Source organism: Camelus dromedarius, chromosome 15 (assembly GCF_036321535.1).
Source record: "Camelus dromedarius isolate mCamDro1 chromosome 15, mCamDro1.pat, whole genome shotgun sequence".
Classification (NCBI taxonomy): Eukaryota; Metazoa; Chordata; class Mammalia; order Artiodactyla; family Camelidae; genus Camelus; species Camelus dromedarius.
In genome coordinates, this window is record NC_087450.1 from 20,281,713 (window position 1) to 20,308,073 (window position 26,361).

The 26,361-nt window shown below is 43.2% G+C and overlaps 1 protein-coding gene across 8 annotated transcripts in view; it reads left to right on the forward strand.

Moving 5' to 3' along the window:
• The window catches only part of BCL11A (BCL11 transcription factor A), a 97,664-nt gene extending 74,639 nt beyond the window's left edge, over positions 1-23,025 (forward strand). For 2 of the 8 annotated variants that reach the window (XM_064494468.1, XM_031467083.2), the window contains 2 exons: positions 7,464-7,565; positions 12,808-17,317. In XM_064494468.1, the coding sequence (XP_064350538.1) occupies positions 7,464-7,565; positions 12,808-14,828 (2,123 nt within the window). In that variant the 3' untranslated portion in view covers positions 14,829-17,317. Of the gene's footprint in view, positions 1-7,463; positions 7,566-12,807; positions 18,031-22,513 lie in introns of those variants that run through there. The other 6 variants (XM_064494472.1, XM_064494471.1, XM_064494469.1 and 3 more) reach the window with 5 other exon arrangements.
• The last annotated feature ends 3,336 nt before the right edge of the window (positions 23,026-26,361 follow it).

The window sequence follows — 26,361 nt, forward strand, 5'->3', positions numbered from 1 at the left end:
GTTTACAGAAATTCAGTTTACACACGGCTTTCCAGGAACCCTTCAGTTGGCTGAGGCAGGGACCACAGGACTCTGGGGCCTTGCCTCCTGTTGGGGTGGCTGGGAGAGGACTCTGGCTTTTCTTAGAGCCCTGTGCGTGCCCTTGTGTGCCAGTGGGTGCCAGGCTCTGGCATGAGGCTGAGCTTTGCCACCAGCCTTCTGGCACGGGCAGCAGTGACCTTTCCCCTTGACATTTAGCCTGAGTTTGTGGGAAGTTTCTTCCTGGTTCTCTCTGACCTTCAGTCTTTTTGGCTCAGGACCCACCTTGGTTTCCTCCTTGAAGCTCAGACAGGTGAGCTTTGCAAAATCTACCACCAGGCGTACAGTCTGAGTCTAAGAATTAGCCTGGATAGCAGACCCAGCCCACACTGGCCTGTAGGTTTCTTCTTATTCCTGCAAGGTCACAAGGGGCATAGGCTCATCCTGACCAGCTTCTAGGATGGCCCATAGTAGGTCTCTTAACTGCAACCAAGACTCCTGCCCTTGATCTAGTTGGTCTCAAGGAGACTCAGACTGGCCTGGGAGAGAGAGGTCCCATCTCATCCAGTCTTCTCTTTAAAGAGAGAAAACGTGGGGCCAGAAAGGGGAAGAGGTTTACTCAGGGTCAGGCATAGCTGGTGAATGGGCAGAGCTGGGATTGAAGAACTAAAATTTCTGATTTTGTTCTAACAGTCTCTGCAGAGGAATGAGACCCCAAAGGAAGAAAGGAGCCTGGAGAGAGGTTCAGTGGGACCCATGAATGAATGCATTGGGCAAGACCTCTTTAAAAGTAGTTCCCAAATTCCCCCAAATAATCTGAAAAATGACGTCAGGTGGAGGCAGGCCTGTGCACACACACATATGCTCCCTCACACCCCACCGCACACATGAAATCCTCTGGTGAGGACTCAGAGCAGGAGTTAGGTTACCCCTGCCCTCCCTGTGGCTTTGAAGAGAAGAAAGCGGGGAATTTTGGAGGGAAGGTCAAGTTGACGATTGAAGAGACATAGCAGTATAGGAAAATCTCCACCTTTCTCGCATAGTCATTTGTTGAAAATGTGTCAGCAAGTACAAGCCCATCTTAAACTGGCAACAGTACATCTGAAATAGATTATTTAAGCCAGGGAAGTAGTATTGCAAGGGAGAACATGGCTATCAACACTTGTTTGTCTGACTCAGAGGAATAAAACACAGTGAATTCTGCCTTAGCAGACCATGCACCATTCATCAGGGAGACAAACAATCCAGGTCGGGGTGGGGTGGGGCAGGACAGGTGAACTTTCATAGTTTCACCAGCGTACGCATGGCTGTGTCCCTTATTGAAAGAAAATGTGATGTTTGAAAATGTGAAGCTGTGAAAGCTGAAGACTTCACAGAAGTCCTCAGAAGGTTTAGTTAGATGACTGTATGCTCTGTTGTCAACCGAATGGATTGGTGTGCGATATTTTCATTTAAATGTACTACCTATTGGGCCCCATTTGCTCTGTGTACACCTCGAGCTTTGCTTCTCTCTGGGTACCCATTCCTGCTTTTTCTTTTGTCTAGAAAGACCTTCCTCTTGGCTTTCCAGATCCAGTTCCTAAGTTACCTCTTCCCTAAAGCCACTCTTCTCCCTTCCAAATGGAAGTAATTTGTCTTCCTTTGAGTTGCCATTGCATTTAATCTGTACCTCTCTTATGGCACACTTTATACTTTGGGGCAGAGCCATTTCTTTCCAGGCCTGTCTTCTCTACTAGACGAAGGCTCCTGTAGGGAAGGCTGTGTCTGAGTTTTCTTTGGTTGCCCACAGAGGTTAGTCCATTACTTTGGGCATTATAAGTACTCTGTAAATAGTTGTTGAATGAATGCGTGAAAGAATGAATGAATGGAATTTATCCTGGGCACACACGTTTTGCATAGTGAGATACATAGTTAAACGAAGGAAAAAAAAACTATCCTAAGACAATTTGTCTTTTTATGTAGCTGCCCTTCCAGTCTCCTCAAGAAGTTCCACCATTCTAAGGCAAGAGCTTAAAATGTAATAAAAATTTATCTAATTCACGATCAAGTGAAAATACTTTGGGCCCAGAGCCAAAGAATATTATTGGAGTGAACTTTTTTCAACACCCTAAATTTAACCAGCTGGAATTCTTTTTTTAAGTACCATCCTATTCAACCTTTTGAAATGAAGGATTTGCCTTTTAGTGGGAAATCTGCATTTCAACACAAAGATGGAACACAATGTCTTTGGCTTACTTATTCTTCAGAAAAGCAAGCTCCTTTTTTTTTTTTTTTGAATTATATGCTTTGCTTATGTTAAAGACGCAGATTGCAGAAAATTTTGTTTAGGCCTGACAGATTGGTGGCTTGCATTTTTTGCATTTTTATAGATAAAGGGGCATGAAAAATGTCATCTCTTCTCCCCACTCATAGAGAGGATGCCTAGGGTGAGAACTCTTAAAAGGTGAAATTGGTAACATACTATTTAGATAATCAAGGCTCCAAGATGACAGAATTTGTTGAAAAAGGGGAGAAAAAGGAGTTTTAAAATGAGTGATTGATAGGGGGCCATGAACAAGTTTCAGCAACAAATTTCTGTAGTGTGATGTCTGTAGAATTCTTGCTTGTTTTCATTTATAGAAAGCATCACGATTTGGTAAAATCTTAGCTAGTGAAAAAAGCATAGTGATGGGAAACATGCTCATGTAAATGCTCATTTCTAGAACAAAAGAGAATGAGATTTTGACAATATCAGAAGGTTAATTAAGAAGTCTGTGAGGGATGATAAAGTTGGCACATTTCAGTTCAGACTGACACAGCTCGAGACACAGGCGTTGCTAATGTTGACTCCATGATACTCTGATAAGTCACAGAACCTGAAAGATGGGGGCTGCTATCTGACCCTATAAACAGGGTCAAGAGCTAAAGGACATTCAGTGGATATGCTTTCCAGTTAGATAAAGAAGCCTTTTTCCTAGACTACCTGCACTGTTATTTTTGTGATTTGGATCCAGTAATATTGACGGAATTGGAATTAGTTTGTTCAGGGATGCATTTTAAGTGTAGCCTGTAAGTTGGCTATTAGCTGGAGAGTAGGGGGGACCCGAGAATCTTGGAGCTGGAAGGGACAGTAAGGGCCCTTTGTTTTGGCCTGTCACCAATATAGAGATCCCTCCCCATCATGGTGAGCTGTCATCCATTCTTTTCTTGAAGACCCAAGGAGAGTGGGAGGTCACGCTTCACGGGGTGACCCATCCACTTGAGGACAGTTTTTCTTCTTTTGTGCCCCATCTCTTTGGAAGAATAGGGAAGTTATCCAAAAACATGTTTAGGAGAAGAAATACACAAATGCACATATACATGTTAGTGAACAGCAAACATCTATACGTCTATGTGCTCATCTAGAGAGATTTTCATTCCGGGTAAAGTCCGGCTCCCGGAGGAGTCATTCAGTGTGTCAGAAATGATGCTTTGTGCTCAGCCGTTTCAGTACATTTGTAGATCAGCGGTACTACTTATTGGTTGGTAGCCGGTTGATTGGTAGCTGTATGACACACCCAGTGATTAGTTTCAGAGACAAATAGCATGTCATTAATAAAGGAATCTTTAAGATGTACTTGAGGAACCCTAACACTCAGTTTAATGATCTTAAATTCCAAGGATATCCCACCTGGCTTATAGAGATCTGAGTCAAAAGTTGGTCCCAGGCCATATAGAAATGTAAAGTGACCAATGCATAATGTTCAATTCAAACCAGTCCCAATTTGTTGCAGATTTTTAATAAGACCTGAAAAACAAGATTCAATACTTTGTTGTTCAGCCATAAAGAAACATTGCATTATTAGGTTTCTGAGGCCCTAATGCTGGGTCTGGAGGGAACTTTCTGAAGCAGAACAGGTTAAAACACCTTTCATCAGAGGCATACAGGCATTTGAAAAGATTAATTCAGAAGAGGGCAACACATTTTGAGAGTCCAGAAAGGGAAGCAGGAGTCCCATTCTTGCTGCGTCCGTGCAGTGTGCCACATCTGCATTCGCAAACATTTCCGCTTTTGTGGAAGCAGGGAGGACACCATCTGCCTGACATAAACTGGTCTGAATGTTATGCAAAGAGCGTTCCCTGTTTGATGGAGAGCCTGCTCCTGCTCCCTGTCCTGGTCAGTGAGGGAGGGTGGAATCTTGAGTTCCACACGGAGTGATCCTTAGGAATCTCCCAAGCTTGCTCTGATCCTATGGGAGGTGAGTCCCAGACAGAAGGGACGACGGCCTCCTGGCCAGTGGACCTCTGCCAGGAGAACATCAAAGCTTGCAGCTTCCACGCCTCCCCTGACCCTAAGGTGGCGCTTATGAAACTGGACTGTGCATACGAATCACCTGGAGGGCTTGCTAAACACAGATTCCTGCCCATCACCCCCGAAACCCAGTTTTTGATTCAGGAAGACTGAGGGGGGGCCTGAGACTTCGCGTTTCCCCCAGGCTCCCTGGTGGTGGTGATGCTGATGCTGGGCCTGGCTCTGCCCTCTGAGAACCACTGTCCTGAGCGTACCACCAAGGAAATAAAGAGAGCATAGCCAGACCCTCCGCCTCCCTGCCAGCTGTCCGAGCCCACCTCTCCCCGGGGAGAATGAAAATGCAAGTGGGAGGAGAAGAGGTCCTCAGTCAGGGGCAGCCTGGAAGGGCAGAACTGCTGGTTGAGGGCGATGCTTAGAGGCATTAATTGTGAGACTCGACTCTGCCTAAACCGTGATGAAATAATTGAAAGCATCATAGCAAGAAGTTAAACCCTAGGGAGGCTATTAACAATTTAGCATTTCCAGTTCCTGTGGGAATGTCGATTCTTCTTACCAACGCGAACGTGTTCAGGGACGTGTTCGGCGGGAGAGGCAGCAGTCAGCTGAGGTCCCTCTTGCCTTTGCTTTGACACTCTTCCTGGAGGAAGAGAAATGCAAGCGTGAGTGTCTCACGAAGACAATGTCAGTGGCTTGTTAGGCTGTTAGGAATAGTTTCTCTCTAGCTGTCTGGTTCTGCAGGGGAAGCAGAGGTAGATGATGAAAACATTGGGGGTGAGCCAAGAGACTTAGGAAGCACATCAGGTGTTGTTTTCACATTTTGAAACCAAGTCAGTTCATTTGGACCGTTTGTAAAGGCCCACTCAACACCTCTGGGCTGGACTCTCCCCCAGGAGAGGTCATTCCTCTGTGTGGGTCAAGGGAAAGAGACCTCTCCTCACTGGCACTTCTTGGGCAGTACAGACCAGGGCAGGAATGGCAGAGAGAAGGAAAGAGATGGATATTCTAGGAAGGCACACTGGGCGAGGAGTCAGGAGACTAATTCTGGTCTTCCCTTTGTGGTTAACTCCACAAAGTGTGTGGCTGTGGGCCAGTCACTTAATTTCTCAGTTTCCCCACCTGTAAAATGAAGGCATCAGACTTGATGATCTCTGGTTTTTTACAACTCGAAAACCAAAACCAAAACCAAATCATGGTAACCAGATACTCAGATACGCTCCTTGATGAGCCCTTGCCTTGCCCCATGACCTAGTGCTGTGGCGGACTGGGCAGGGCTGCTGTCCCCAGAAGCTCAGCTTGCTTCAGGCCAGTAGGTTAGTAGGCCAATTTGCCAACAGGAGATGCATGCAAGTGGTCAGGGCTGGATGAGGTTAACGGTTCTCCCATTTCTTGCCAGAGGTCTCTCTGAGGCACGTCAGGGTCTCTTCCCAGAGTAAGAGGCAGAGAATTTGAAATGAGACTCTCCCCTTGTGAGAGTCCATGTACTTTGTTGCTTTTAGGCCAGGGTCACAGTACCTCAGTTGTGTGGATCTCCAAAGATAAGGATTTCAGTCTTGGCGACAAACGAACTTATTAAATAGGTGAGGCAAGAACAAGTGTAAAAATGGATTCTCAGATTTCTCGTTGAAAAACACTATGACTAAATCTGTAGTTAATTTTACCCTCTCCTCTCAATTCATGGTACATAGAAGCAGTCACATGAAGACATACTTGTTTTTTACATCCAATTTTCCCACTTTTGCTGGTTCATTTTGCTTGGGATTAGAGAGGAGGACATGCCTCTGTAGATGGTCTCGGGCTGGGCGGGGTCTCCGTGGCAGCCTCCCTGTGCAGCCGGGTAACAACAGATTTATGCCTGTGTGTGAGAGCTTCCATGAGCAACGCACCATTGTTACCCACCAGGCTCCTCATGAAAGGAAACCTTGTGCCGACTGCCCTGGCTGTTCTTGGCAGCGTGATCTATCGAAGGAGAACAGGATGTATTTTACACTTGAGACCTACTATCCTAGAGTATAACAACAACTCTTCTAAGTGCTCTTAGTATTAAGCTAATGGAAAACACGCTCTGTTTACTCACCATCAAAGTCTGTTTTTCTTCTCTCCCGCCTCCCCCAATCATCACAGACTCCAAGCCTCTAGAGCACATGGAGCGTCCCTGCTCCATCTGTCCTCCCCTCTGTCTCCAGGTTGACCTCTACATGCTTGGTTAGCTCAAGGTGGACTTGGAAAAGCTAGGAACTCACCACATAAGCCATATAATCCCCAGGTTGCACAAACCAAATATTTCCTTTCTCACAAAAATCTCAGTGCTAGAAATGCTTGATTTACTGCTAGATTTATGTTTATTAGTGTGAGAAGTCATTTTTCCTCACCAGAGTGCAGCCTGGAGAAGGTGGGCCACGTTTTCTAGGTGCTTCTATTTTGGGGATGCTGGGTCTCTCCTTGTCTTTGAGTGGTGGGATTCCTCACCCTTCAGTGAGGACTTGGCCAAAGTTATTTTAACCCCGGCCTAATCTTTTCATCCACTGCTTTGTGTTGTAAGAAACCAAGTCTATGTGGAGTACTCCATTGACAGAATTCTAGAGTGTGGCCCAACTAAGTCCTGAAATGCCCAAGGTTCCCCTATCATTGAAGGTGCTGTCATAAATACAGTGTTGGAAGAGGGGGCGGGGGACAGGGGAGGCAGAGCGGGACTCTGTTCTAGAAGAAATGATACACAAATCCACTCATTTCTGGTTAGCATGTTGTTTTTGGCTTGAACTTGTCTATAAGAAAAGTAAATATGCATGTAAACCAGCCTTGCAGATAAATCCCCCTGTTTTACCAGCCTTCCCAACATACGATCAATTTTCCCCTTGCTGCTTACACATCTCTTATAAGACAATAATCAAAGAATAACAAACAAACAAATGAACCAAAGAACCCTCCCCCCACTGCCCCATACCTAGAATAAACCCGCCTTCCCTTTTGTCATAAAAAACCAAAATTAAAAACCAAACAGAACTGTGGGAAAGAACTCACCACTGTTCTTTTGATACAGGGCCTTGGGCCTGGTAACTATCTGCAAGGCTGTTGTAATGATGTTAATCTATTTTAATGGAATTGAAATGTGATATCCTGTGGTTTATGATGCACGTTGTTTATAGCTTCAGTGCTTGATTTTGGGTTTCTTTCACAGATAAACTTCTGCACTGGAGGGGCCTCTCCTCCCCTCGTTCTGCACACGGAGCTCTAATCCCCACGCCCGGGATGAGTGCAGAATATGCCCCGCAGGGTATTTGTAAGTTGAACATTATTTCTTCTACAAATGTTTATATGTGTAGAGATGAGAGTTTCTGGAAATTACCCTTACTTTTTAAGTACTGAAAGGAGTTACTTTCAAAATGTATTGGCATCTGCATATTTATTATTCCATTACTCACTTGGCACTTGCTCCCCTAGTCCATTCTGCCCCAAGTGGCTTTTTTCTCCTCCCCTTTTCTTTCTTTCCTTACTGAAGGCATGGGGCCCATAACAACTCATCCCTGCAGGTCTCCTCCCCAGGGTCTTGTGTGGCTCCATGGCTGGTGACTGCATACACTGTGTGTTCAAGGCCCATTTTATTGCCGGACATTCACTCCCGTGGCCTCGTTTGGGACTTTGAATTTATTGCATGGCATACGTCTTTAGCAGAGGCCAGAACCAAAAGGAGTCAAGTTTAGAGTTACTCTAGAGCTGTCCTTATGCATGTTGTATATGCACTTAACATGTATATTTAAACATGGTGTATTTTTATATATGCATGGTACATTACATATGTGCATACATACATAATTTCTACTTGTTTTTCTCCTAGATTTAGAGAAAAATGCACAGTAATGTTGCTAAAATTCAAAGATACCGCCCCCACCCACCCCCACCATCACTACCACCATCCAGTTACTTGTCTAAGCCAACCTTTATAGTGGGGAGCTTTTTATGAAATTTAGATTTGTATGTTTATAAAAATGTTTTTGAAAGATGTTGTTTTAGAAGGTAATACAGTTTGCTTCTCTCTGTAGGAATAAATGGCGTGAGTCACGCACAGCTAAAACGTTGAATGGGGCCGGGGGCAGGGGGCAGTGGGGTTGATTCCACCCTAAACACAAAAAAACCAGGTTCAAGAAAAAAAGAAGTGTGACATCTAATTTGTATCTCAGGAAAATATTTTTATCTTGAAAGTAAATGAAAAAAAAAATAACCTGTTGTGGAAAGAAAAAAAGGAAGGGAAGTTATCATGGAAAGAGAATAATAAAGAGCAAGATGCTGGAGTTGGGGCCTTAAAGGGGACTCATTTTCGGATGGGAGACAAACTAGACCCAACCATCTGGTGAATGGTGTCTGCAGGGCAGGGCCTGCTCCCTGAGACCAAATTCAAAGCTCGTTGTTTATTTTTGTTAACTCCTAGGTAATCCTAGGTAACAAAGAGTTATTGTGTGAATTTCACAAGCCCTCAAGTCCTGAGGGCTGGGTGGTGCAGGGGTTAAAAGCATCTCCTTTGCCCCTCTCCTCCCCCCAACCCCAAGCTGGGCCAAAGCCTGGGTTAGGTCACCGATTGCAGAGTTTAGGGGGTGGACTCATGGTTTCAAGTCCCTACATGCTGACTGGGTGGGGAGAGCTCTCCGCATTTCGCTGGGGGTGCCTGGGGCTCACACCGGCTGTGGGAACAGAGCCACCCTTGGAGGGAAGGAGGAAGGGAGTAGGGCAGTAGAGGGGAGGGTGGAGCCAGGTGGCCGAGGGCTGCTGCCTGGGAAACAGTTTAGTTCTGTCTTCTTCCCGATCCTCCTGAGGGCAGGGAGTTTTGATTTGAGGGGTGGGACACTAGGAGCCCGATTAGGAGCCCCTGTTTTCTCCCACTTCCAGCAGTGGGAGGGAGCCTAGTTCGCTGATACCCATGCTGGCAGGACCAATTTAGGAGTGACCAGAACAAGGTATGTGGAAATGGGTAGTAGGGCTCCAAAAAGCTCTCTAGCAAACCTGACCCCGGCCCCACTCAGCTGCCTCGACCAGCTGTCCTCGACCTTCAGAGCATTTAGCACTTGCTTTGTGGCCTCCCTGCTGGGTGCACCAGGGTCATGGGCCTTAAAAAAATTGCCCCCTCCTGCCTTCCTCTAACTGAGACCTCCTCTTGGCCTGGGGAGGCCTGGATTCTGCATTCCAGTCTTTTCCCTGGAAGCCCTTGTGTAATAAAAAACCCACATTCGTGTTGGACCTGATAGTTTATGCAGAGCTTTTATATACATTTGTCATTTGAGCCTCACAATTCTTTAAGGAACTGTTTTTTACCTTCATTTTACAGGTAGGAAACCTAAGCCTCAGAGAAATTAAATCACTGTCCCAGAGCCACCAGCTAGTAAACAGTAGAGGCAGGGGTCCTGCATCAGACCTTGCTCTTCCATATCCTGAGGCTTAGATCACATGACTCTTGAGCATTGGTGACAAACTAGAAATGGGGTCATTCCCTCCCATACAATAAAATGAAGTAAAAGCCGTAGGTGAGCTAATAGCTGATTTTAACTGTTTTGATGCCTCAAGTTCCTGTGCTTGGGGCTGGGTCTCTGTTTATTGCTCTAAATCAAAACAATCCCCTCGAATGCCCAATGAGGCTCTCAAATTGAGAAGTTGATTTTCATCAGAGTAAATGAAGAATATTATTATATTTTACACGTCAATAAATCAATGTAGCCCTAATTTTGCCACGCAGGAAATCAATTCTGGTCTTTCTAAACCATCAAAGATGTTATGAACAAAGTAATTTCACAAATTATGGCAAGTAACACATTTATTGATGACTGCAGTTTAGGAATTTAGAATCTGTGAGCACTGTAATATAATATGGTGCACTGGCATGAGCTGAGTGAAATACAGATTATATGGTGAAACCGTAATGCATCATTTGCTATTAGTGGACTGGTAATAATTACCAGTTTCAAAGCAGTTCTTTCCATGTAATCTTTAGTCTCAATCGTAACAGCCCTTCTCATTGACATTATGATTACACTAGCTGCCCTCATGATCTAGAATATCTAGTTGATGGGAATACTAAAATGTGGTAGTGAAAACTGTATGTTGTGTGCTCATTATAAGATAAAATGCCATTTTCTCTGACCTGATGTATGAGAGAGAGGGGAGGGTAACAGCACAGTGTTAACATATTGTGGCATGATCATATAACTGGCTCTGAAAACAAAATTTTAGGAAGCTCAGGGCAGCAAAATAAAATGGACTTTTCTCATTTAAGTCTGTTTGAAAAGGATACAGATGAGATCCTTGATGTAGTGCTAGAGATTTCAGCATTTATCAATGGCTGCATTCATGGTGCATGCAAAACCAGCATCGCTAATTATGGGTCCAGGCCTGGGCTTCAATAGAATATTATAAGGTAAAATATGATTTAAAGGCATTTGTAGTGATGAAAGTGTTAAGGACTTGCTTCAGCTGACAAATCTCCTTTTTACTTACCCAATTCAGATTGTCAGGCTAAATGTATGATAATAACACAGAGTTCTAGAGAGGCAAAGGAGAAAGCCACAGAGGGTCACGGTAGTTGGAACCAGATAGTTTTTTTCTTGCCTATTTAGGACCCAAGTCATTGTTCAACAACAACAAAAAAATTTATGAAAATACTCTCAATGATGCTTTTTATTTCCCTTTGAAGAGAGGAGGCAAACAAAAATAGGCAGATAATGTGATACTAATGTCAGCATTTTCTTTCAAAATCTTTCTGCCTTTTTTTTCTCCTCCACATTAGGCAAATGTTTGAAACCTAATTTTGGTATCTTATCATCTAATCTTGTTAAAGAGATTTACCCAGGAGTGGGATATATTGAGTGAGATTATAAATGCATTGTAAAGTAAATTACAAGGTCAGGGCAGGGAGTCCATTATTCAGACAAGTGCTTGAGTGAGGCTGGCTTGTTTTGGAACAGGAGTGTTTGGGGCTCCTGTTAAGACGCTGCCAGCTTTTCTTTCTGACTTGCTAAATGGAGGAATCATCAATTGATTAATTTCTCATTCTCACTCTTTAACTCCACGGTGAATTTTTTTCCTTTTTCAAAGTTTACTGGCAAATACTAGCTGTGGCCTTAAGGAACTCATCTTCCCCCACTTTTTTAAAAGAGGTGCTGAAGTGTATTTCTCATTTGTGTTTTATACAGTGTCTTTTTGGAATTGCTGGGAAGTTAGTGATTTTTCTCATCCTAGTCTTTTGGCCACCAGCATTTGCACCCTTTTTAATGCTGAGTTGACTGGAAAACTGTTAGTTGCTCCCTGGTTGTATATGTTTTTTAATTTAGTTATCTCCAAAGAGGAATGATTGGGAAGTCAAACTGGCCCCTCCTTGCCACAGCGGCATTTCCCATTCTCGGATTCTTTTCAGTGAGAGAGAAATAATGTGACTTAAGCAGGGCCCCTCTCCAGACGTCTTGGCTACTGGCCAGAGAGTTGACTAGCTGAACTGTATCTTTCTGTTTCTTTCTCAACTGGAGCTGAGGCTCAGCCGAGGGCACAGGATGTCGTATAATTTGGTTCACGTTGTTAGCCTCTCAAAATAATGAGGAGGAGGCTAGTGTAGCATTTCTCTGCCTGCTGCCCATCATGATACTGGCTGCTTTAACTGTTCTTAAACTAGGATGCCGTGTCTGCTTAAGTTGGCACCAGACACTCCACCTAACTTCTCCAGACTTGCATTTGTTTGACTGGGGGGGCACAACTCCTAAAGATTTGATACAGCCTGTTAGTTAAATCTGAATTAAACTTCTCTTTTGAGATTTTTGCAGCATCCCTTAAGATAAAAATGGGAGTCCCTGTGGGGTGCTGTGGAACCAGAATTGGGACTCACTGACTTTCACACCGGCTGGGATGTGAGAATATTGCTAGTCTGTCTTCTATGTAATTATTTCATGAGTACCTTCTCATTTTTAACAATAGCAACAATTAGTGTGTTTCAGGCTAAGATTAAAAGCATCTCTAGGGCCATAGAGAATTGTACTGAGTTGACCTTCTCTTTTTTGGTATCTCTATGAAATGATTGCCCATTTGGAATGTTCCTCTGTCACCCAGGGGGATTTAGGAAGCAGCAAAGTTTCCATTAGGCCAACATGTCCAAGTCCCTCACTTAACTGATGAGGAAACAGAGGCACAGAGATGGAGTGGCCTGCCCCAAACCACAGCTGGTGAAAGAAGGGAAAGTTAAGAAGATGTTTCAATGTAGGGACCCTTATCCTCAAACTTGAATTGGTCTAGATTTTTCTGCTTTAGAGACTAGGTTTAAAATTCTTAGAACTGTGTCAAATGGCAGGGAGACTGATATGACAGATACTTACTGGGCACCAACCTCCAGATGTGCCAGCACCATCTAGGCCAGGGGATGAGGTCAGTGAGGGCTTCAGGCCTTGGGGTGGAGGGCTGGAGGCAGGGAAGGCTGGAGGTGGAACATAAATAAGCAATTGCTGATGCCCTCGTCGGTGATTAAACATTGATGTTGGTGTTGTATTATTTTGCAGGTAAAGATGAGCCCAGCAGCTACACATGTACAACTTGCAAACAGCCATTCACCAGTGCATGGTTTCTCTTGCAACACGCACAGAACACTCATGGATTAAGAATCTACTTAGAAAGCGAACACGGAAGTCCCCTGACCCCGCGGGTTGGTATCCCTTCAGGACTAGGTGCAGAATGTCCTTCCCAGCCACCTCTCCATGGGATTCATATTGCAGACAATAACCCCTTTAACCTGCTAAGAATACCAGGATCAGTATCGAGAGAGGCTTCCGGCCTGGCAGAAGGGCGCTTTCCACCCACTCCCCCCCTGTTTAGCCCACCACCAAGACATCACTTGGACCCCCACCGCATAGAGCGCCTGGGGGCGGAAGAGATGGCCCTGGCCACCCATCACCCGAGTGCCTTTGACAGGGTGCTGCGGTTGAATCCAATGGCTATGGAGCCTCCCGCCATGGATTTCTCTAGGAGACTTAGAGAGCTGGCAGGGAACACGTCTAGCCCACCGCTGTCCCCAGGCCGGCCCAGCCCTATGCAAAGGTTACTGCAACCATTCCAGCCAGGTAGCAAGCCGCCCTTCCTGGCGACGCCCCCCCTCCCTCCTCTGCAATCCGCCCCTCCTCCCTCCCAGCCCCCGGTCAAGTCCAAGTCATGCGAGTTCTGCGGCAAGACGTTCAAATTTCAGAGCAACTTGGTGGTGCACCGGCGCAGCCACACAGGCGAGAAGCCCTACAAGTGCAACCTGTGCGACCACGCGTGCACGCAGGCCAGCAAGCTGAAGCGCCACATGAAGACGCACATGCACAAATCGTCCCCCATGACGGTCAAGTCCGACGACGGCCTCTCCACCGCCAGCTCCCCGGAACCCGGCACCAGCGACCTGGTGGGCAGCGCCAGCAGCGCGCTCAAGTCTGTGGTGGCCAAGTTCAAGAGCGAGAACGACCCCAACCTGATCCCGGAGAACGGGGACGAGGAGGAAGAGGAGGACGACGAGGAAGAGGAAGAAGAGGAGGAAGAGGAGGAGGAGGAGCTGACAGAGAGCGAGAGGGTGGACTACGGCTTCGGGCTGAGCCTGGAGGCGGCGCGCCACCACGAGAACAGCTCGCGGGGCGCCGTGGTGGGCGTGGGCGACGAGGGCCGCGCCCTGCCCGACGTCATGCAGGGCATGGTGCTCAGCTCCATGCAGCACTTCAGCGAGGCCTTCCACCAGGTCCTGGGCGAGAAGCATAAGCGCGGCCACCTGGCCGAGGCCGAGGGCCACAGGGACACTTGCGACGAAGACTCGGTGGCCGGCGAGTCGGACCGCATAGACGATGGCACTGTTAACGGCCGCGGCTGCTCCCCGGGCGAGTCGGCCTCGGGGGGCCTGTCCAAAAAGCTGCTGCTGGGCAGCCCCAGCTCGCTGAGCCCCTTCTCCAAGCGCATCAAGCTCGAGAAGGAGTTCGACCTGCCCCCGGCCGCGATGCCCAACACGGAGAACGTGTACTCGCAGTGGCTTGCCGGCTACGCGGCCTCTAGGCAGCTCAAAGATCCCTTCCTTAGCTTCGGAGACTCCAGACAATCGCCTTTCGCCTCCTCGTCGGAACACTCCTCGGAGAACGGGAGCTTGCGCTTCTCCACGCCGCCCGGGGAGCTGGACGGAGGGATCTCGGGGCGCAGCGGCACGGGAAGTGGAGGGAGCACGCCCCATATTAGTGGTCCGGGCCCGGGCAGGCCCAGCTCAAAAGAGGGCAGACGCAGCGACACTTGTGAGTACTGTGGGAAAGTCTTCAAGAACTGTAGCAATCTCACTGTCCACAGGAGAAGCCACACGGGCGAAAGGCCTTATAAATGCGAGCTGTGCAACTATGCCTGTGCCCAGAGTAGCAAGCTCACCAGGCACATGAAAACGCATGGCCAGGTGGGGAAGGACGTTTACAAATGTGAAATTTGTAAGATGCCTTTTAGCGTGTACAGTACCCTGGAGAAACACATGAAAAAATGGCACAGTGATCGAGTGTTGAATAATGATATAAAAACTGAATAGAGGTATATTAATACCCCTCCCTCACTCCCACTTGACACCTCCTTTTTTCACCACCCCCCTCCTTTTCCCCATGGCCCTCCAGCCCCACTCCCTATAGGATTTTTTTCTAGTCCCATGTGACTTAAACAAACAAACAAACAGAAGTAACGGAAGCTAAGAATATATGAGAGTGCTTGTCACCAGCACACCTGTTTTTTTTTTTTTCTTTTTCTTTTTTCTTTTTCTTTTTTTCCTTTATGTTCTCACCGTTTGAATGCATGATCTGTATGGGGCAATACTATTGCATTTTACGCAAACTTTGAGCCTTTCTCTTGTGCAATAATTTACATGTTGTGTATGTTTTTTTTTTAAACTTAGACAGCATGTATGGTATGTTATGGCTATTTTAAATTGTCCCCAATTCGTTGCTGAGAAAACATGTTGCTGTTTCCAGTTCCGTTCTGAGAGAAAAAGAGAGAGAGAGAGAAAAAGACCATGCTGCATACATTCTGTAATACATATCATGTACAGTTTTCTTTAATAACGTGACGAGGAAAAACAGTCTTTGGATTAACCCTCTATAGACAGAATGGATGGCACTGAAAGAAAATCTCTACAAGCTAAATGTCTGTCTCTAAAGGGTTAAGCGTATCAATTGGAGAGGAAGAAAAGGCCTTGAATTGACAAATTAACAGAAAAACAAAACAAGTTTATTCTATCATTTGGTTTTAAAATATGAGTGCCTTGGATCTATTAAAACCACATTGATGGTTCTACTTGTTATAAACTTGTAGCTTAATTCAGCATTGGGTGAGGTAATAAACCTTAGGACCTAGCGTATAATTCTATATTGTGTTTCTCACAACAATGGCTACCTAAAAATATGACCCATTATGTCCTAGTTAATCATCATTTTCCCTTTCGTTTAATCTTGTAAGCAAAACTGATTATACCAGTATAAAAGCTATTTTGCTCCTGGTGAGAGCTTAAAAGAAATGGGCTGTTTTGCCCAAAGTTTTATTTTTTTTTAAATGATGATTTAATTGAATGTGCAACGTGCAAAACCCCTGGAACATGATTAATTACGTTAGTAAGGAATTCATTTTATGAAGATAACTTGTTTTAAATAACATCTTTTGAAAAAAATTCTGGCACCAAAAGAAATAGATCCAGATCTACTTGGTTGTCAAACGGACAATCAAATGATAAACTTTAAGATCGTATAGCATATTTAAGAGAAGAGACTGACAATAAGGTTTGACCGAGGGTAACAGAGGAAAAAAATGTGTGATTTATTAGCACAACATGGTACTATTTGCCATTTTAAACTAGAACAGGTGTATAAGCTAATATTGATACAATGATGATTAACTATGAATTCTTAAGACTTGCGTTTAAATGTGACATTCTTAAAAAAGAGAAAGAATTTTAAGAGTAGCAGTATATATGTCTGTGCTCCCTAAAAGTTGTACTTCATTTCTTTTCCATACACTGTGTGCTATTTGTGTTAACATGGAAGAGGATTCATTGTTTTTATTTTATTTTTTTAATTTTTTCTTTTTTATTAAGCTAGCATCTGCCCCAGTTGGTGTTCAAATAGCACTTGACTCTGCCTGTAATATCTGTATCTTTTCTCTAATCAGAGATACAGAGGTTGAGTATAAAATAAACCTGCTCAGATAGGACAATTAAGTGCACTGTACAATTTTCCCAGTTTACAGGTCTATACTTAAGGGAAAAGTTGCAAGAATGCTGAAAAAAAAATAATTTGAACACAATCTCATTGATGAGCATTTAAAAAAAAAAAAAAACTAAAAAAACCTTTGCCAGCCATTTACTTGACTAATACTTACTTGGACTCAACATTGCAAGCGCTGTGAATGGAAAACAGAATACACTTAACATAGAAATGAATGATTGCTTTCGCTTCTACAGTGCAAGGATTTTTTTGTACAAAACTTTTTTAAATATAAATGTTAAGAAAAAATTTTTTAAAAAAACACTTCATTATGTTTAGGGGGGAACTGCATTTTAGGGTTCCATTGTCTTGGTGGTGTTACAAGACTTGTTATCCATTTTAAAATGGTAGTGGAAATTCTATGCCTTGGATACACACCGCTCTTCAGGTTGTAAAAAAACATACATTGGGGAAAGGTTTAAGATTATATAGTACTTAAATATAGGAAAATGCACACTCATGTTGATTCCTATGCTAAAACACATTTATGGTCTTTTTTCTGTATTTCTAGAATGGTATTTGAATTAAATGTTCATCTAGTGTTAGGCACTATAGTATTTATATTGAAGCTTGTATTTTTAACTGTTGCTTGTTCTCTTAAAAGGTATCAATGTACCTTTTTTGGTAGTGGAAAAAAAAAGACAGGCTGCCACAGTATATTTTTTTAATTTGGCAGGATAATATAGTGCAAATTATTTGTATGCTTCAAAAAAAAAAAAAAAAGAGAGAGAAACAAAAAAGTGTGACATTGTACAGATGAGAAGCCATATAATGGCAGTTTGGGGGAGCCTGCTAGAATGTCACACGGATGGCTGTCATAGGGGTTGTACATATCCTTTTTCGTTCCTTTTTCCTGCTGCCATACTGTATGCAGTACTGCAAGCTAATAACGTTGGTTTGTTATGTAGTGTGCTTTTTGTCCCTTTCCTTCTATCACCCTACATTCCAGCATCTTACCTTCATATGCAGTAAAAGAAAGAAAGAAAAAAAAGGAAAAAAAAAAACACCAATGTTTTGCAGTTTTTTTCATTGCCAAAAACTAAATGGTGCTTTATATTTAGATTGGAAAGAATTTCATATGCAAAGCATATTAAAGAGAAAGCCCGCTTTAGTCAATACTTTTTTGTAAATGGCAATGCAGAATATTTTGTTATTGGCCTTTTCTATTCCTGTAATGAAAGCTGTTTGTCGTAACTTGAAATTTTATCTTTTACTATGGGAGTCACTATTTATTATTGCTTATGTGCCCTGTTCAAAACAGAGGCACTTAATTTGATCTTTTATTTTTCTTTGTTTTTATTTTTTTTTATTTGGATGACCAAAGGTCATTACAACCTGGCTTTTTATTGTATTTGTTTCTGGTCTTTGTTAAGTTCTATTGGAAAAACCACTGTCTGTGTTTTTTTGGCAGTTGTCTGCATTAACCTGTTCATACACCCATTTTGTCCCTTTATTGAAAAAAATAAAAAAAATTAAAGTACACAATGTAAGCTTCTTGTGTCCTCATTTGACACACTCTGTAAATTACTTTCAAGAAAATAACAGGTTTTAAGAGAAGGCCAGTCAGTCTTTTTCAGGATTATTACTATGGGCATTTTGATGCGTGTATTATACCTAAAGGAACATAAAGTATGTAGTATATTAAAATAGACATATCTCAAATAATGGAAATAGTTTTTAGACTTTATAGTTCTAGAATAATTTTGAAGAAATGGAAAGTGTTTTCAGTCTGATGTTAAAAACTTTCCCTCCATCTCTTAGCAGTAATCCATTCAGATACAAATGAAAAGCTTACTGGTAATAGCATCTTAAACTTTTATTCCCTTTGGATTTTTTGCTGTTCTTGTTGTGTAAAAGTTCTTTTCTGTTCTCCCATCCCTACCCTATCTTAGAACATAATGCAAAAAAGTTTTTTTTTTCTAAATCAGCTGTTTTGTTTCAGAGTGAGTCTTTCCTCATACCAAAAATAACCGCCCCCTCCCCATCCCCGCCATCCAAAAATCCAGAAATGAAAGCATCAGGCAAAAGAGAGAGAGAGAGAAAAAAAAAGGAGGGGGGGAAGAAAGCAGGAGTTTAGCCAGATGTGGCCAAATCTGTGGAATCAGCCACTGATTTCCTGAGATACATGGTGGTTTGCTCTGTGATTCTGAGATCCTAAGGACCCTAGATGGGACGAATCTTTTAAGTGTTTTTATAGGATCTAACTCGCTGATAGCAAATGAGGGTGGAGGTACCCTTCAGTTATCTTTGGGCCAACCAACAGATGTGTGAAATGAAGCAACATCTTTGAGAAGCTAGTTAGGTCTGTTTTAAAAAAAACCCTCCTTAAAAATCTGTGTTGTCAGTTTTATAAATACTGCATGTTGCAGCATCTATTTGCTTTATCACATACCTCTGTGATACTGTCTCCCTGTTTCCAGTGTAGGTGAGTGGATACGACATTGTTCTTATTTTTGTAAAAACCAAAACAAAAGCCATTCTGTTGTCTTGTGGTAGCATTTCTGTTGCTCAGTTCTTATGCCCTGGTGCCTTGTGAGGTGGCCTTTTCACGGAATGTCTTTTATCTGAGGCAAGAATAGTTTTATCGTTCTAAAATACAGAGAAAGTAGGTGTATTTTTTTAAAGCCCATTTGGGTGGGAGGCAGAGTGGAGGCAGACAGGAATTCAGTAAGAGAGGATTTGGGAGAGCATTGTACAGGAGCTGGGATAGAATGAGGGGGCACTTGCAGAAACTGATAATTGGCAGTGGAGTGAGAGGGGATATAGGTTTTAGATGAGGTTACTTCACAGATGAGTCCAGGATGCTGTTTAAGACAGAAATATTCTTCAGTGGCCATGCCGTTTCGGACATAGTGACTTCTGCTCAACCATATTAAATGTCCATAAAACCGCTGTGTGTTTCTATTCCTCTTTTCTTAGGAAGAATGAGTACAACTGTGCAGGTTTTATGTACAGTATTCATTTTAATTTCTCAGTATATGATGCTCTTAGTGTAATTAGGTTTTGCATCCCGACAGAATTAATAGTGGATACTGTATGCTTGTATGCTCAGATTCCTTAAATCAAATGGAGAATGGGGAGGGGTGCAAACATTTGGTGATAAATCACAGATTAGGTTTGATTTACATGGTCCCAAAGTTAAATAAATTTATTGGGAGACAGGTACTTCAGGGTTCTTAGTCTCCTGACTTATTGAAGCCCTCTTATAAAATATTATTCCTGAGGCTGCGTGCACAACAGAAGCTTGAAAACTTAGGCAACATGAATATAACTTATAAATGACATCTTGTATCTGAATCCTAAAATTAAAAATCTTAATGTAAAATAACAAAAAAAAATTTTGAACAGTAGGATGAATTCATGATGAAGTTTTAAAATAAAGAAATACTAAGGGCACGAACACATTTCAAAATTCTCAAGTTTATGGGACACCCCTGAATGCAATGGTCTCTACATACTTGAACTCCCGATGCCTAAAATGTTCCCTTTTATCTTCAAGAACAATTTAATAAACAGGAATACAGTCATACCATTTCTTACAGATGTTAACCCAGAACCTCTCCAGTACACGTACCACCTTCATCCTGAGACCATTTACTATCCTCTCTCTGTTAAGGACGTACAAAAGGACTGAGACTAACACATTTTAATGGTTGCTAAGAAGTGAGGTGAATGCTTGGTTCTTCCTTTGTACCAGCAATGGCAGGAAGTGTGAAGTAGTTGAGTTTTTCCCAGGGCATTCTGTGATGGAACTGTTTATTTAAATACCATTCTTGTATATGCAATAAGTACATACTGTATATATTTATAATGCTTGAAGTGAGAACTTGAAAGGAAGTGGCAGTGGGGGTTAGATATCATTTCATTTGGAGAAATAAGGAAATGAGATGGTTTACTCACAGACACTAAAAGTTTGTTAAAAGGTACTGGGATATTTCAGGCCTTCCTGAAAAGGAGTTGAGAAGCCTCAGGCCCCATCCTGTCCTGCTTCAAACACTTTACTCTCAGAGAGTGAGGGAGGAAATACAGCGTTTTCATTTTCTTTAAAACCCTCGCCTGTTCCTTACATACACAAACATGATTTCTTAGGACTGTTGTAATCGTGTGTTTTTCATTATGATTCTGTTACTCCATTGTCCCTGGGCCTGGTGTTCAAGAATGTACACATTCCTATGCTCTTTTTTTCAGACAACTACCCACTAAAAAAAAAAAGAAAGTGTGGGAATTTTGCTGGTATGAGGATGAGATTGGCAGTGCTCTTTAAACCTGCTTGGAAAAATGTTGTTTTAAAAAGACTGTTAACTTTTAAAAGGCATTAGACACTTAGCAAATTTTCCTAAGTGTCTCCTAAGGCCCTGCAACTTTCCCAATTAGGAATAAATAAACCCATTTTCAGAGACATGGACATCAGAACACATAGATGGAACTGGGATTATGTGCATTTATTCCAGGGTTGCTTTAACTACAAATTGTAGACATGGGTGGTTGGGTCTGCACTTTTGCTTGCTGTTGTCTTGTTATCCCAGTAGCCCGCTGTTTCATTTAGTAAAACACATGGCCAGTGAATCAGCCTTTAGGGGGATGGGTCTATTTCTCTCTCTCTCTCTGTTTCCCAGTGTCATCCATGATCATGGGGTGCGATTAATGCCTCCTTACAAATGGGAAAGGAGACCTGTATTGTTCATGTGGGTCATTGTTCTCAAGAACCTAAACTTGGCCGAACACAACTCAATGGTTGATCCAAATACTGTTTTTCCTTTCTGTAAAGTGATAAAGGGAGCAGTTATCACGTCTTTACGAGCTGGCAGAAAAGGGAAATTAAGCCATTTCCCTGAAGTCTGTCCTCTAAAGCAGGACCCACCCCCCTCAACCCATAGAGGGCTGTGCTTTTAAATAACGATGGACGTGGTACACGCCCATGCTAACTATACTTTATTAGGGCTTTAAACATTGGTAGCAGGTCTAACAAAGGGGCTTGATGGAGGTTTCAGCTAAAGGGGCCTCAACGACAGTGACTTAGGGCTGGGCCGGAACGGGATTCCCCAGAGCCCACCTGGACACAGCAGGGCCCTCAGCCCAGGTCTCCCCTGCTCAGGGGGGCAGTCGAGAGAGCAGCTGAGCTCCAGACCCTGGGCCTCCTGCAGCGCCAAGTCAGGGGCGAGGAGGCCCCAGGCCCCTGCTTCGGGTCGCCATGGCAACGAGGCCTGGAATGCCACAGTGGTAGCCCTCTTCCTCTGCACGTCCGGACTCCCAGTTCTGCTGCTTCAAGTCAATGTGCACAGCAAGGGAGGAGCCCCGGAGGAAAATAACCACTCCCTTCTTCCCTTCACCACTGCCTTGCCCCCTTACAAAAGAGAAAAAAAGAAAAGAAAACTGCATGTTTGAAAGAAACTACAGGCAGTTTTTGGTGCCATTTGGGAGCAACTATTTTGAGTTCTGGTTTCCTCTTCAGAGATTTGTTCGCCTCTTGTAAATCGTTGGCTGCTTTGACGTTGAACTTGATGACATTTCATGTTTTCGTTGTGCTGCTTTTACATCAATTTTGATTTTTTTGTTTCTTTATAATTTTGTTATTATTTTAAGGAAATGTCCCCCTTCCCTCCTCCCTCCCCTGTTCTCCTCAACCAAAGGACTGTTTCCTACTCAGTTTTCTCAGTCATAAGGGAAAGTGTTTCCTTCCAGGTGTGTCCCCAGCTTATTAGGCCTATCCTATGATGGGTCGGGGAGGGGGTCTGGGTCCTTTGGGGGAAGGCAGGGAGGGAGGCATGGGAAAGGCACTCAGAAGTCAGAGATTTGGGGGAGGCGGGAGATTGAGTTTGAAATCGTGTTTAAGATGCCAGTGGCTCAACCTGTGCTTGCTTTAAATTACAATTTTAAGAAGCTAGTTAGAGAACAGAAAAATCACTGGGCCAAGTCACACCTGTACTTTTTTTTTTCTCCTCCTCCTCTGTCTCCAACCTCTTTCTAGGTTCTTCACACACCCCCATTCGGCGTAGTACCCAGAGAGCTCAAGATGTGTGGCAGTTTTCGGATGGAAGCTCGAGAGCCCTTAAGTTCTGAGAAAATTTGAAGCCCCCAGGGGCGGGGTGGACGCGTGCCGCCCAGCCGACATCTGCGTGGTCTGTCATCCTGCTAGTTTGTGATGTTTTCTGACAGTAGCCTCCAAGAAGCCGTTGTGCGAAGACAGAGTCCTGCAGAGTCCTTCCTGCCCGGGCCTGCAGTGCCATTTTATTTATATTTTTTAATAAAAAGCAAAAACAAAAAAACAGACCCACACTGGAACCGTGAATCAGTCCCATATAGAGGGCCCGTGGACCATTACTGCCCCGAGTGCCGTCCTGGCCCTGCTGAGACCAGCCAAACCTAATTCCCCGTATTGTGGAAATGAGCATGAGTCCCCCAAACCCCTTGTTTCTATACATTCTATGTTGTCTTTTAAAAAGTGTGCTTAACATTGACACAATAAATGTTGGAGCTTTAGGTGGTGTTTGCTTGTTCTTTAATTATTAATGCTGATGAGACGATGCCACTGCTTAGGACTGTATTTTTGTACCTGTTACCTGCAGACACCCATCGGGTGGAAAGGAGGAACAGATTTAAGGAATGAGTAGGAGGTGTAAGAGGGGAAATAGGTTACTGCTTATCAGATGGCATAAATTTTCAAGGAGAATCAAAATGCAAAACTTGGGAATAAATCATAGCAATATCATAATTAATGTAGTAGTAGTGTTGCTGTTTATTAATGCTGAAGTGTGGTTTCCCTAACTGTCTGACTTATAATTTGCATACCATTAAATAATGCATAATATGGCATGCTGAATTCTGTTTTTCAAATATATGCTTTTGGTGGCTACCATACAGGATTTGAATTTGTCTTTTAATTTAGCCCAAGAAAGATAACGTCACTGGGTTAGTGGTAAATCCCAGAGAAGGTGATAAATGTCAGTAGTTGCTTATTAAATATTCTAATTTTAGGTTCCCAAAACTTTAGCAAATATATCTGAATGTAGACAACTAAACAAACATAAAACTTCTTTATTACTCATATCAGGAAATTTGTGACAGATTTTATAAGGGGAAAAAGTATAGGAGGAAAGAAGTTCATATCAGAACACACTATCATAATCGTAACAGTGCCCCATTCCTTAGAAATTAGTGACACAAATAAGTTAGGTCTACAAACTAGTGATAAAAATTCCTTCTGGCCCAGTTAATTTGCAAGGAACTTTTCTCAGTTTGGTGTTTTCTATTGCCTGGAGATCCAGAAGAGAACTGGAAACAATATAGCATATTAAAATAGGTTTATAAATAATAAAACTCAGACACCTGTGTATTATAGATTTACATACTGGCTGTGAACGTAAGTGGGGAAAATCTTACCCACTCACCCTCTGGCTAGATTTACCTAGCCTAGTGAGAAAGCAAAATAATTGGCATCTGGATTCTTTCCTGCTTGTTCATCATAATTAATGACTCCTCACAGTCGTGTGCTGCCTTACAGTTTATACAGTAGCTTTCATGTGCATTATTTCATCTGATCCTCACTGGGACAGATCTCAAGACTTCCACTTTGTGGATGAGGAGACTGAGGCTCACCAAGGTTAAAGGCTTGCCCAAGGCCATATCAGTGAGGAGAGCAAAGAAGCAAGGCGTTCGTGTACCTTACTGGTCAAAGGGAGTGTCTCTCCCTATGGCAGCACACAAGCCACAGTTGTTCGTGAACACACACATGTATGGCTCCCAGACACAGATCAAGGATGCCCCCTGTTAGTAAGGGCACACAGTGTCTCTTCCTACCAACAGCTGTGCACACTGCAGGAGGGAGCTTGGAGTAAGCATCCCTTCTTGTCATCTCCTTTCCCCTATGGCTTTTCTGTGACAAATAACCCTGGTTGACTAGGTGACCTGGATGAGTTCTGGGGACCTCCTCTCACCTAGGTGAGATGGGACCTCCAGACAAGGATTATTTCTTGGAGGAACCCTCCCAGCCCCGTGCTCTGCCTCTGTGCTACTGAAACCTAAAACCATTAGTGATTCTGTGACAGCATCCTCCCTGAACATGCTAAGTTCCTTGCTAATACCTAGAAAGAGTGACTGTGCTTCAAAAGGGAGGCCCAACTGAAACAGAACAAACAGTCCTGCGTTTTGGAACGACTTCAGCCTTGGTGTTCACTACACTTTTGTTTCTTGTCTGTGTATCCACCTCCATGTTTTATTTCTTCTTGGAGTCAGTTTGTAAATAAATGGATATCTCTAAAATGGGATTTTTGGGGCGGTTGGGAAAGAGAGAGGAAGTGAGTAAAGGGTGTCTTTTTCCTCTCCCTTTTGGAGAAAAAAGATCCTTCATTGAAACAAACAAACAAGTAAAAAACAACAAAAAAACCCCCAAACATATCTTCCCCATACAATTTTTAGTTGAGAGAAAATAAAAATTCATTTATGAAATTCATTATGAAATGATGGTGTTATGCTAGGGCTAGAACTTTTGAAAACCCATGCAAGATTGATGAATTGGGTCGACATCTCCCTGTGTTATCGATATGTCAAGGTCGTGGTTGTCCGTGAATGGTGGAAGCAGCAGAAGGGACTGACAAATCTGACTGGGGTCCTCAGTGCGCCCTCTCCAGAGAGTGAAACTTCAAGTTGCAGAGAGATTAATTGGTTGCCCAGCATGCACCGAGCTTGGATTAGAGGACAGTCCTGGGTACTCAGAGGGTAGGGACCAAATATGGGACATTGTTCCTACCCTCCCAAGCCTGGTCTATGAACATTTATTTTGTGGTCTGTCCAGATTGTCACACTGAACAAAAAGATCTGTTAGATGTCTGGGTCCATGATGGCTGAGATTCAGATGCTCCTACAGCACTCAGCACCTGGCCTATTGAATATTGGTGGTGCTGAAGAAATAAATGTATCAAAACCAGTGGGAAAGAAAAATCTTAGGCAAGGAGAGCAAACATGGATCCTACCGTGGTCAAATTGAGTGCCCCAAACCTTGGCAGAATGCTTCCTGTGCACTTCTGCTTGGAGTTTTCAAGAGTGTTTTATTAGAGTGGTAAGGAACATCTTTCAAGTTTTGTGTATGCTGACATGATTTCCTTTTTTTTTTTTTTGAGGGCTAGATAGTGAGGTTAATGTTAAAGATGATTATTTATATTAGCGCATTTTCCCCCAGTGTTAATGTTTATTGCTATGAAGAATTCTTACTTTAGAGATCAGCGTCCCCAGAAAGTAGCTGTCGAGAGGATCAGAACTGAAGCTTTTTGTAGGTTGTTGTCTCTCTTCTTACATGCCACATAGCTTTGGCTCCTTTTTGGGTATCAGGCGAGGGAAGAGATTTGAGGAATTAACATATTGGTTGTGAAGTCAGTATGAAATTCAATTAGAAGTTCAAAAACAAGGAATGCTGCAAGCACACCTTCCTTCTTCAAGGATCCATCCTGAATTCTCAACCAATGGACAAACAATAATGTTACGTTCCTTTTCTTTGATTCCCTAGCAGAGACAGCACTTTTCAGTTTGCAGTCCCCCAGGGTTACAGTAAGCCAAAGAACATCTCAATTCCTGCAAAATCTGGAAACGTTCTTTCCCTTTCTATCTTAGTGTAAATTAAGATACCTATTGTTAAGTCACATTATCTTTCCCCTTGTTTTACATCTTAAAAAGTGCTCCCAGGAAATACTTAAGGTTTATAGAGCACTTTTATAGATGTAATAGAATCAATTTTCCTAGTGATTCTAGAATCTAGGCAGGACAAGAACAGACGACAGCTTGAAAGGAACCACAGCAATTATTTATTTTAAAGATCGGGGCAAC